At 37.6% G+C, this 12,150-nt stretch overlaps 1 protein-coding gene across 8 annotated transcripts in view; it reads left to right on the forward strand.

Annotated features, from left to right (window-relative positions):
- The window catches only part of VPS13B (vacuolar protein sorting 13 homolog B), an 808,377-nt gene that overhangs the window by 608,657 nt on the left and 187,570 nt on the right, over positions 1-12,150 (forward strand). For all 8 annotated transcript variants that reach the window (XM_082859134.1, XM_082859132.1, XM_082859133.1 and 5 more), the window contains one exon: positions 8,779-9,174. In XM_082859134.1, coding sequence (XP_082715260.1) covers positions 8,779-9,174 — 396 coding nt within the window. The remainder of the gene's footprint in view (positions 1-8,778; positions 9,175-12,150) is intronic.

The following is a 12,150-nucleotide window of genomic DNA, read 5'->3' on the forward strand; positions in this document are numbered from 1 at the left end:
ATGATAATTACTGCTCTCCATCACTTTAGGGTTTTTGTTTATTTGTTTTACCTTTTTGAGAATGTCATACAAATGTAATCATACATTTGTACATACAATCATACAATCATACATTGTAATTACATTACAAAAGGTTACAGCAGGTAACCTTTTCAGACTGGCTTCTTTCACTCACACACTGCCCTTGAGATTCAGTCAAGTTGTTGTATCTATCAGTAGTATCAATACATTCCTTTTTATTGCTGAGTAGTATTCCATTTTGTAGATGTACTGTAGTTTAAGAATTCATCCATTGAAGGATATATAAATTGTTTCCAATTTTGGTGATTATGAATAGAGCCACTTTAAACATTTGTGTATAAGTTGTTGTGTGATTGTAAGTTTCAGTCCTCTATGATAAATACCTAGGTGTGGGATTGGTGGGTCGTATAAGTCATAAGAAATTACTAAAATGTTTCCAAATAGCCTGTATCATTTGACATTACCACAGCAATGTATGAGAGTCCCACTAGTTCCATATCCCCTCTGGCAGTTTGTGTTATCAGTATTTTTTATTTTAGCCATTCTAATAGGTGGTTCGTCGTCATTTTTATTTGCACTTCTCTAATTACTAGTGATGTTGTATATCTTTATATGTGCTTATCTGCCGTTCATATATCCTTTTGGTAAAGTGTCTATTCAAGTCTTTTGCTTATTTTAAAATTAGCCTGTTTGTTTCTTATTGTTGAATTTGGAAGTTTTTTGTATATTCTGGATACAAGTCTTTTGTCAGATATGTGACTTGCAGATATTCTCTCCCAGTGCATAGCTTGTCTTTTCATTCTCTTAACACTACTTTTTACAGAGCAAAAGTTTTTAGTGTGAAGTTTTTTCAAATGAATCATGCTTTTTTGGGTACTGTATATAAGAATTCTGCCTAACTTCAGTACTCATAGATTTTCTCCTGTTTTCATCTTAAAATGTTTTATATTTTACATTTTATATTCAGATCTATGATTCATTTTTAGTTAATTTTGGATAAAGTATAAAGTTGAGTTCAACTTTTTTCTTTCTTTTTGCAGGGGGGGCATGAGGATGTATGACACTTTTGCTGATAAAACTCTCTTCATTGAACTGCCTTTGCAACTTAAAAAAAATCATTTCACAATATTTGGTTGGCCTCTATAATCTGGATTCTCTGTTCTGTTCTACTGATATACATGTATATAACTTCTCCAGAATTATACTGTATTGATCATAGTAGCTTTGTAGCAAGTCTTAAAATTAGGTAGTGTAAGTCCTCCAATGTCATTCTCCTATTTCAAAAGTGTTTTAGCTATTCTAGTTCCTTTGCTTTCCTGTATACCTTTTAGAATCAGCTTTTCTATATCTACAATAAATACTGCTGGAATTTTTATTGGAATTGTGTTAAATCTATAGATCAATTGGGAGAGATTTTATGTCTTTACTATTTTGAGTCTTCCAATCCATGAATATGTTATGTATACAGTATATCTCTCCATTTACTTAGGTCTTTAATGATTTTTCAACATATAGATTCTCTACGAGTTTTATCAGATTTATACCTAAGTATTTATTTTATTTGGAGCTGTTATAAATATTATTTTTTGTTTAAATTTTACTCCAACTGCACATTGCTGGTTTGTAGAAACTCAACTGATTTTTGTGTGTGTGTGTGTGTGTGTGTGTGTGTGTGGTACACGGGCGTCTCACTGCTGTGGCCTCTCCCGTTGTGGAGTACAGGCTCCGGACGCGCAGGCTCAGGGGCCATGGTTCACGAGCCCAGCCGCTCCGCAGCATGTGGGATCTTCCCAGACCGGGGCACAAACCCGTGTCCCCTGCATTGGCAGGCAGACTCTCAACCACTGCGCCACCAGGGAAGCCCTCAACTGATTTTTGTGTAGTGGTCTTGTATTCTAAAATCTTGTCAAGTTCACTTAGTAATTCTAGGAGCTTTTCTGAAGATTTCATGGAGTTTTCTACATGGACAATCATGTCATCTGCGAATAGACATCATTTTATGTCTTTCTTTCCAATCTTCATGCCTTTTATTTCTTTTTCTTGCCTTATTGAGCTGGTTGGGATCTCTAGGATTAAATACAGAGTATGAGTAGTGAGAATGAATATCATTGCCTTGTTTCTGATCTTAGGGGAAAAGCATTCAATCCTTCATGATTAAGTATGACATTACCTATAGGTTTTTCATCTGTGAACTTTATCAGGTTAAGGAAGTTTCCATCTATTGACAGTTTGTTAAGAGTTCTTATCATAAATGGATATTGGTTTTTTAAAAGCTTTTTCTGCATCAATTGATATGATCATGTTTTTTTGTTTTGTAAACTGGTAATACCATTACTTTGATTGATTTTCTAATATTGAACCAGCCTTGTAGTCCCAGGATAAACCCCTCTTGGTTGTGGTATATTATTAGTTTCTTATGTTACTTAATTTTTTAAAATTTATTTGTAGGATTTTTATTTTTATGTCTCTGTTTTTTAGGGATATTGGTCTGTAGTTTTCTTTTACTGTCTCTGTCTAGTTTTGGTATCAGTAATGATGGTTTCATAAAATGAATTTAGGAGTATTGTCTCCTATTTTCTGTGGTACAAGAAAAAGAAGGAAAAAATGAGGCATTTTTCTTAGTCCCGGCGGGCATTAGGAATTCCCTTCCCATTACTGAAGCCAGAAATAGAGGGTGTCCCCTACTACTCCCTCTATCCATACCTGATGCCCACCTTCAGGTTTTGGGCTGCCCCAGGCTATGGAATATCAGAAGAAAAATGAGAAACTCACTACCTTTTGGTGGTATTTTAAAATCTAGTCGTCTTCCCCAGTCTACCTGTTACCATTTACTTTTCAAAATCCTCAAATAGCTGCTCTGTGTAGGTTTTTTTTGTTGTTTGCTTTTGTTTTTTGTTGTTTTTGTTTTTAATTAAGCTTTGTGCTTATTTTTTTAATTTTATTTATTTATTAATTTTGGCTGCATTGGGTCTTTGTTGCTGCACGCAGGCTGTCTCTAGTTGTGGCGAGCAGGGGCTGCTCTTTGTTGCAGTGTACAGGCTTCTCACTATGGTGGCTTCTCTTGTTGCGGAGCACGGGCTCTACAGTGCAGGCTCAGTAGTTGGCGGCGTGTGGGTTTAGTTGCTCTGTGGCATGTGATATCTTCCCGGACCAGGGCTCGAACCCATGTCCCCTGTATTGGCAGATGGATTCTTAACCACTGCGCCACCAGGGAAGCCCTCTGTATAGGTTTTTTAGCTGTAATCTCTCCAGATATTATAGCTGTATAAAGTGGGAGAGACAGGGCTCCATCTTTCCTAGAACCCTGAAGTAATTTTTAAAGAGAGGGAATTGGCAACTAACAAAGAGAAGAGCAAAGTATATTAGATATTTTTGCTCTGGGGGGAAAAGGTGAAAGAAGCTAGGACAAACATTCCTAGGCCTTGAAACTTCATTTATGATCACATTAGAAACAGGAAATATTATGTGGGTAAATATGCATATGGAGTTTGTGTTAGTTTTTAATTGATGCATAACAAATTACCACAAATGTAGTGGCTTATAGCAATACAAATTTATTATCTCAGTCCTGTAGGTCAGAAGTCCAGTTGGGTTTAGCTGTATTCTCTGCTCAGAATCTTACAAGGCCAAAATCAAGGTGTCCGTTGGGCTGGGCTCTAATCTAGAGGCTCCAGGGAAGAATTGACTTAGAAATTCATTCCATTTGTTTGCATAATCCAGTTCCTGTGGCCATAGGACTCACGTCCCTAATTCCTTGTTAGCAGCTGGCCAGTGCTTCCTTCCCTCAGCTTTAGGGTGCCCATTCCTTCTCACATGACCCCTACCATCCTCAAAGCAGCAATGACATATCATAGACCCCTTCTCACGTTTCAAATCTTTCTGACTTCCCCTTCTGCCTCCTTCATGTACTTTTTAAAGGGCCTGTATAATAGATCAGGCCCACCAGATAATCTCTGTGTTAAATTCAATTTACCTGGGATTTTTATCACACCTATAAAATCCCTTTCAGCATAGCAGTACCTAGATTAGTGTTTGATTCAATAACCAGGGGAGAGGAATCTTGGGAGAAGGGGGTCATCTTCAGAATTCTGCCTATCACAGAACCAGATTAGAAAGTTTCAGGGTGCTCCAACATGAACTGACCAAACATGTACTTCATGCTGAGTTTGAGGCCCAATGCTAAGTATTAAAGGTGAAAAATGTACACTCAAGGATCTTCTCTATTGGTGAGAGACATAATCTCATAAAAAGATACTTATGCAGGGCCAGCTTTGTGGAACTACTTCTTGGAGAACATGCTGAGCAGTATCCTGAAGATTATGCATTAGGCAAAGAAAAGGTATATTAGACAAAGGAGCAACATGATCAAAGGTCTTGTGGTATGACATAGCATGGGCTGGGGGGAGTGGGCTCTATAAACTCTGATATTTCTGGAGCTTTAATATTTGAGGTGAGCAACGGCTGCAGATAAGGAAAGGCAAGACCTTTTTTTCCATTCTAAGGAGCTTCATCTTTTATCCCATAGGTAAAGAAGAGCCATTAAAGAGTTTTAAGCAATAGTGAGCCAATCAGGATCACATTAGAAACAAATCATTTGGAAATTACTCTGGAGACTGGATTAACAGGAATCGGTCTAGACAGAGAAACCTTTTAGGAGGCTTTCTATTAGCTGAGCAATATCAAAGGCATGGAGGGAAAACCTGGGGAGTGGCTGGAATGCTCGAGAGAAGGAGCTTGGATTCAAGCAATATTTTGGAAGTAAAATTGACAGAACTTAATCACTGAGTGGGTTTGGACCAGGAAAAGAGGGAATGAAATGAGTCAAAAAGTCAGATTTTTTATTTGAGCCAGTTGGTAGATTAGAGTCATTAACTGAGACAGGGAATATATAGCATGTGTGAGAGGAGGTAATGGATTGTTCTGGATGAAGTGATTTGATGAGCCTGTGGGAGTTCAGTAGGAAGGAAAAAATCATTCATTTTTTTTTCCTTCACTACATCATAAAATGTTTGTTTTGTACTTCCTGTGGACCAAACAGTAGTTTCGGCACTCAGAATATTAAGATGTAGAACAGTCCTTATTGTTCAGGAGTTCACAGTTAGCTGGACTATTACAGATACCTAAGCAGTAACTATAAAAATAATATGAATAGGTACCTGATGATGGTACAATAAACAGGACATTCTGAAAGCAGTGGATGAGAGGCACCTCACTTGGCCTCAGGGGTCAAGAAAGACTTCCTGGAGTCTTTGAGACTCAAGGACTGAGTCTCAAAGGACAAGTTAGACAAATAAACAGAGGTATAGCTTTTCTGGTTTTTTGTTTGTTTGTTTCCTGTGTCACTGGGACTACCATACCTGAGATACAAGGATCCATATTGAGATAGTAGTCAACAACTCTCATATATACCATTCCGTGGATGTTTTGCCAGTTTACAGTCGGGGAGAAGGGATCCCTTAGGCTCAGCAGTTAGTATAGGTGGATATTTGGGCAACTTCCTGAGTAGGTCAATAAACTGTTTCTATGGCTACTTCTGACGCTTAGTTTCAATCTCACGTTATGAATCCAGGCAAAAGCAGGTAGCTTCTGGCCCCGACATCTGAGTCTTCTTTCTGCTTTAGCTTTGTCTTGTTTTCCCATTGTTGCTATCATCTGTTAAGATTGTTTGTTTTTTTCACTGTGGTAAAAGGTGGTATTATTTTCTGTGAGGCCACAGAATTTCGAAACCCTCATAAAAGAATTTGCAGGCAGAGCCAGACAGTGTATGAATCATTTGAATCATCCAATTTCCCTAAAATATTTGCCCACCAGCCTCTTTGAGTACCCCAAATTCTACAAGTCAAAAATAATTCCTTTCAAAAATGGTGCTGGTATAGGGGCTTCCCTGGTGGCGCAGTGGTTGGGAGTCCGCCTGCCGATGCAGGGGACACAGGTTTGTGCCACGGAGGGGCTGGTCCCGTGAGCCATGGCCACTGAGCCTGCGCGTCCAGAGCCTGTGCTCCGCAACGGAAGAGGCCACAACAGTGAGAGGCCCGCGTACCGCAAAAAAAAAAAAAAATGGTGCTGGTATAACTGGATTTCTGCATGCAAAAACAAATTAAGTTGGACCCCTACCACACAAAGCACAAAAGTTAATTCAAGAGCAATCATAGACCTAAATGTAAGAGGTAAAACTATAAAACTTGTAAAAGAAAGCATAACTGTAAATCTTTGTGACCTTGAGTTAAGCAATGTTTTTGTTTTGTTTTGTTTTATAATTTTATTTTATTTGTTTATTTTTGGCTGCGTTGGGTCTTCGTTGCTGTGCACATGCTCTCTCTAGTTGCGGCGAGCGGGGGCTACTCTTCGTTGCGGTGCCTGGGCTTCTCGTGGCAGTGGCTTCTCTTGTTGCGGAGCACGGGCTCTAGGCACACGGGCTTCAGTAGTTGTGGATCACGGGCTCTAGAGCACAGGCTGAGTAGTTGTGGCTCATGGGTTTAGTTGCTTCGCAGCATGTGGGTTCTTTCTGGGCCAGGGCTCGAACCCATGTCCCCTGGATTGGCAGGCAGATTCTTAACCACTGCACCACCAGGGAAGCCCCCTAAGCAATGGTTTTTGGATATGATACCAAAAGCACAAGCATAATAATAGATCTGTTGGACTTCACAAAACTTAAAAACTTTCATGCTGCAAATCATACCATCCAAAAAACTGAAAAGACAGTCCACAGAATGGGAGAAAATATTTGCAAATCCTATATCTCATAGGGACTTGTATCCAGAATATATCAACATAAAAGACTCATGCTATTTAATAAAAAGACAAATAACCCAATTTAAAAATGAGCAAAGGGTGTGAATAGACATTTCTCCCAAGAATATATACACATAGCCAATAACATTAATGCTCAACATCATTAATCATTAGGGAAATACACATCAAAATCACAATGGGTTACCACTTCATACCCACTAGGATTGCTGTAATCAAATATGACCCAGCAATTCCACTTCTAGGTAGATACCTAAAAGAATTGAAAACATGTTCACAAAAAAAAAATTTGCACATGAATGTTCATAGCAGTATTATCCATAATAGCCAAAACAACCCAAATGTCCATAAACTGATAATGGATAAACAAAATGTAGTATATCCATATGGTGGAGTATTATTCAGCCATCAAAAGGAATGACATACTGGTGATACATGATTCAACACAAATGAACCTTAAAAACTTCTACTATGTTAACTGAAAGAAACCAGACACAAAAAGCCAGATTTTGTGTGATTCCATTTATATGAAACACCCAGAATAGGCAAATCTATAGAGACAGAAATTAGCTTACTGGTTGCCTGAGTGCTGGAAGTGGGGAATGGGTAGGGACCACTAAGTGGCATGGGAACTTTTTTTTTCCCCTGGTGGTGGTAATAATGTTCTGGAATTAAATAGTGGTGATGATTACACAATCTTGTGAGTATACTAAGAACCATTGAATTGTGTACTTTAAATAGGTAAATTGTATGATATGAGTTAATATGTCAATAAAGATGTTAAGAAACATCATTCCTTTAAATTAGGGTGTTGTCCTGTTTAAATGAATGTAGGGAGCAGGGAACATTTTAGTATTGCAGAAGGGTGACTCAGATGTCTGACCCTTTCCAGTGGACAACTGGTAGAAGCAGGACTCTCAGAGTTTGCTTAGCCTGATTAAAGAAACACCAGGAAAGGCACACTTAAAAGAGATGGTAACCTGAGCGAGCCTGGGTAGCCAGGCGGAAACTCTAAGGTGCTGACGTCTGAGGAAGATGAGAAGAGGTCCTCCTATTGAAAACAAACAGAATATTAACTTAATCTGCTTGATAACTTTGCTCTTCCTAGCTTTATCTGTGATTATGTCTTGTATTACATCAGGCTCCAGTGAAAAGAATACTTGTTAGGTTCAGTTAAACTCAACCATTTATTGAACACATACATATGAGAAACACACTGTGCCAGGCACTGGGTATAAACATGAGTAGCATGCTCTGCCTTGACAACCCTTACAGTCTTATGTCTTATTGATAATAAAAACAGAAGTGAGAAGGCAAAAACAGAAATGATAGGGCCTAGTTAGTTTTAATGTCAGGTGACTAAGTGAGTAAGTGGCAAATAAGGACAACATCCGGTGGATGATACATGTAAAATGGATTTTAAGAAATCTCAGTCTTACATTGGATGAGATATTTGAAACTTTATCAACGCAGAGTCCAAGGAAAGATGTAGGGACTCTTCTGGGTTTTAGTGGGTCACAGAGGGGAAACAAATGCATATATTTTATCAGAGAGTGGTAGGGGAGGCTACTTCAGTTAATCAGTTGGACAAGTATTTATTAATACCAGTGTTCGTGTCAAACATTGTGCTGGGTACTAAAGGAAGCCCTTTTAACCTCAGAAGAAAGAATGTCAGTTCATTAACAAACTGGAAAGGCTGCTTAATTTTACCTCAGAGTGGGAGAGCAGAGGTAGATGTCCGTGTGTGGCCTTTGCTCTGTCGGGAACAGACAGACAGTCACATGGATTGAGACAGGAATGTAGGCATGTAAGTAGTCCAGGGAAACTGTTCCTTCAAGTAACTACATGGAAAGGTTAGGTGGTAAGTAAAAGAATTATAACATCTGACATCCTAATGAGTCCACAGTACAGGCGTTGGGAAACTGAAATAGGAGCTTGACAGGGAAGTAAAGGCTTATTTTCAATAGGAGAGCTTCAGTAATTTTCTTATCCTTTTCAATTCTATAGCAGACATCAACTTGGATATATCAAAGCCTTTGAAAGCAAACCTGAGTTTTACCAAGCTGGATCAGATAAACCATTTTTTAAAGAAGATAAAAAGTGCACACAGCAAAGAGACCTCAGCCCTGTCAGACACCATGCTGAATAAGGATGAGCTTCCAGCCTCCAAATGTTACCGTGGAAAGTTGTCTAAGCTTAAAGTTCATGGTGATGGAGCACAAAAGATTCCATTTCAAGAAAACGTGTGGAGAACGGTTTCCTGCTTTCAAAAAATTTCTGTTCATACTACTCAGATTGTGGTCTCCATGGAAACTGTCCCCCATCCTAATAAACCGTGCCTGTTAGCATCTTTATCAACCCTCAGTGGAAGCCTTAATATCAAAGCAGCGCAAAAAGTGCCTGGTAAGTCACAGAAAAGGGGAGAGGGAGATGACAATGACTTGTTAACAGCTAAAACTGCATAATGTTGAAGATTTATATTAAATAGAGTTTAAAAGTTTCAAGAGCCATTAGAGATTGGGAACATTTCTGGTTTGTTGCCTTATTTTAAAGAAAATGGTATAACAAATCAGTTAAGCCTAAGCATGTTACTGTGGTAAACTAAACCGTTCCTACCTACCTCTTCAGGCATGTTCCTACAGATGTCTTTGTAACTGTTCATTCCTAAATTTCTTTTTACCTAAAATAGCTGTAGTGGAAGAACAGAGTATGTATCAAGTTTTGAGAGCCATTAGAACAGTAGCTTTTAAAGTGTGGTCTCAGAAGCAGCAGCAGCAGCATCTGGGAACTTGTTAGAAATGCAAATTCTCAGGCTCTACCCCTGACCTCCTGAATCAGAAAGTCTGGGCATGGGGCCCAGAAAAGTGTGTTGCAACAAACCCTACAGGTGATTCCAATGTGCTACATTAAGTTACTGGTAACAATTTATTTAAAAAAGAAAAATTGCTCTGGTGGCAGGAATGCTGCACAAAATGTGATAGAAGCCAAGGTTCAACTTTGAAAAGACAATGCCACTGAGGACTATCATGTAGCAACACTTGCAAGGAAAGGCCATGCTTCAGTGCCTGGCTGAGCAAGGGAGCCCTGGACTTGGCAACTGAATGTCCTTGATGGGTGGAGAGGTGAGAAACTAACAGGCAGTGACATCTACATTTTCCTCAACTGTTATGTGCTTTTTCACACTGAATCAAAAAGGGTAGGCAGAAGGAATGTGAGGGGAAGAGAAAAGACAAGGTACAGGTGGGGAATAACCATTTTCCTTCACAGAAACTGCTACTGTTAAAGTTCAGGGCATGATGCCAGAAATTTTACTTTGAAAGTAAAAGTAGCAAAAGGAAAACATTTTTTTCCACTTTAATTTTCAGGAAAGAAGTGGGGCTAGAGGGATAGTGCTGGGGATAAAGTAAATCCTGAAACTAGGCAACTTAGTTGCTTACCAAAAAGTAATTAAGTGGCAGCTGGAGACTAACTGTATAGCCAGTTTGGGCACAGTAGTTGAAGAGATAAAGAAGGAGTTTTGTAGTTGAGAAGTATGAATTTTAGGCCAAAAAAATAAATGATTGATTTCTTTCTCATCAGAAATATTTGTGACCAAGCCAGCTAAAAGCACTGTATTTTTTTTATTGTCTTAAAAGTTGGAAATGAAAAATGTAAGGTCCAAGGGACATGAAAGACTATGAAGCACTGGAGGCTACAATGTCTGATTTATCCACAAATAAATTACAACCCAGACAACACTGGGGCCATTCCCACGCCTTTTCAGTTTTACCTTAATCATAGCAAGGAAGGGTTAGGACTCAAACAGAATGAAAGCATTTAACATGTACTGTACTCAATTCTAGGTCCTTTTCTTTATTCATCCTCGTTTCTTGTTTCATTCATTTGCTACTCATATTTTATCTAATTTTAATAGTGTCTATTCTCAGTAAATATCTCTAAAATATAATTAAAATCCTCTCACTGAGCTTTACAAGATAGTAGATTCATTCTGGTTTTGTAACTTGTTTTTTCCCTTTATGCTAGTACCCTTACTCCTTTTACAGTTATACTCTTAAATCTAGTTAAATGCAGAAGTAGAAACTATAGCTTTGACTAAGACATACTTGGTATAACTCTACGTTATATAGTGTCCTGCAAATGTTCTAAAGTAGTTATTTGCATCAGCTAATCAGATCAAATTGAAATTAGCCATTTAATTAATAGAAACAGTTTTATTATGAGAGTATAACAAACACCAAATCTGTTTACTCTACATTTCTGCTTGATGTGATGGCATGCTCAAATGTTTAAAAGATAACAAAGTCAGCAAAATAATAATAAATTATAATTAAGTGAAGTAACATGGCAAGTTCTAGTTATTGCTGTAGAATGATTTCTAGGAAATTATAATTAAGAGATTACTACATATTTTTCAGAAATTGATTTTTAACAAAGGAAAACTTTTTAAAAGTAAAATAAAATTTAAGCTTTGAACATTAATTTCATTGTATATTTGCATATCTTAAAAATTCATGCTTTGCAACTTGGATGAAATATATGCAAATGTTTACTTAAGGTATATTTTTGGTAAGTGGTAAAAAATATTTCCCAGCAAAAAAATAAAATAACCCTCCTACCAGTAGTCGTATTTCTTTTTGTGTTTTTCAAGTGACATCGCTCTGTATTCAACCCAAAATTTTTCTAGTGTATCTTTGAGTTCAGTGGAGTTAATGTCAGATTTTTATAGTTTGACTCTAATACAGTTATACTGAACTGTGTCTTTGATTTTACAGTTTATGTAACTATTGTGACCATCTGCAGCAGCTGCACTTTTCAAATTATTTGCTGAACCAAATTGAGCACAGTGACAAAAGTAGTCATCTCAGATGTACTATTAAACAGAGAAAGAAAAAGGAGCATTGCCTTGGTACAGCATAGCCATCTGCTGTACAGATGTTATTGTATAGAATGACTTAAGATAAAATAATTGTAGAAAATTTTCATTAAAACCTCAACAATTTGCACTTGTTTATGCGAATCTGCATAACTCCCCAATGAGACAACACACTTGGGGTTTCTTTGGTTCTCACTCACTTTCTCTTTGATCCTTTTTGATGTGCTGACTTTAATAAACACAGTCAAAAACATTGTGCAAAAAACATCATGGAAAAAACTACAAAGGAACAATTATAGCAGCAGAAACTACTCTAATCCCTAACTTACGCAAGCTATTTTTAGTGAAATATTTTTTTTAACACTCTTTATATGACAATGTTATATAAACAGGGTAAAGCTGTCCTTTCCAGATGAGTTTTAATTTAGGAGCTGAAATAGATTTGTAATGCTAGAGGAATCTTATGTTCTAAGTAATATTTAGAGAAACACAATTGGGAATGTGTC

Source organism: Leucopleurus acutus (assembly GCF_964270905.1).
Source record: "Leucopleurus acutus genome assembly, chromosome: 17".
In the NCBI taxonomy this organism is placed as follows: Eukaryota; Metazoa; Chordata; class Mammalia; order Artiodactyla; family Delphinidae; genus Leucopleurus; species Leucopleurus acutus.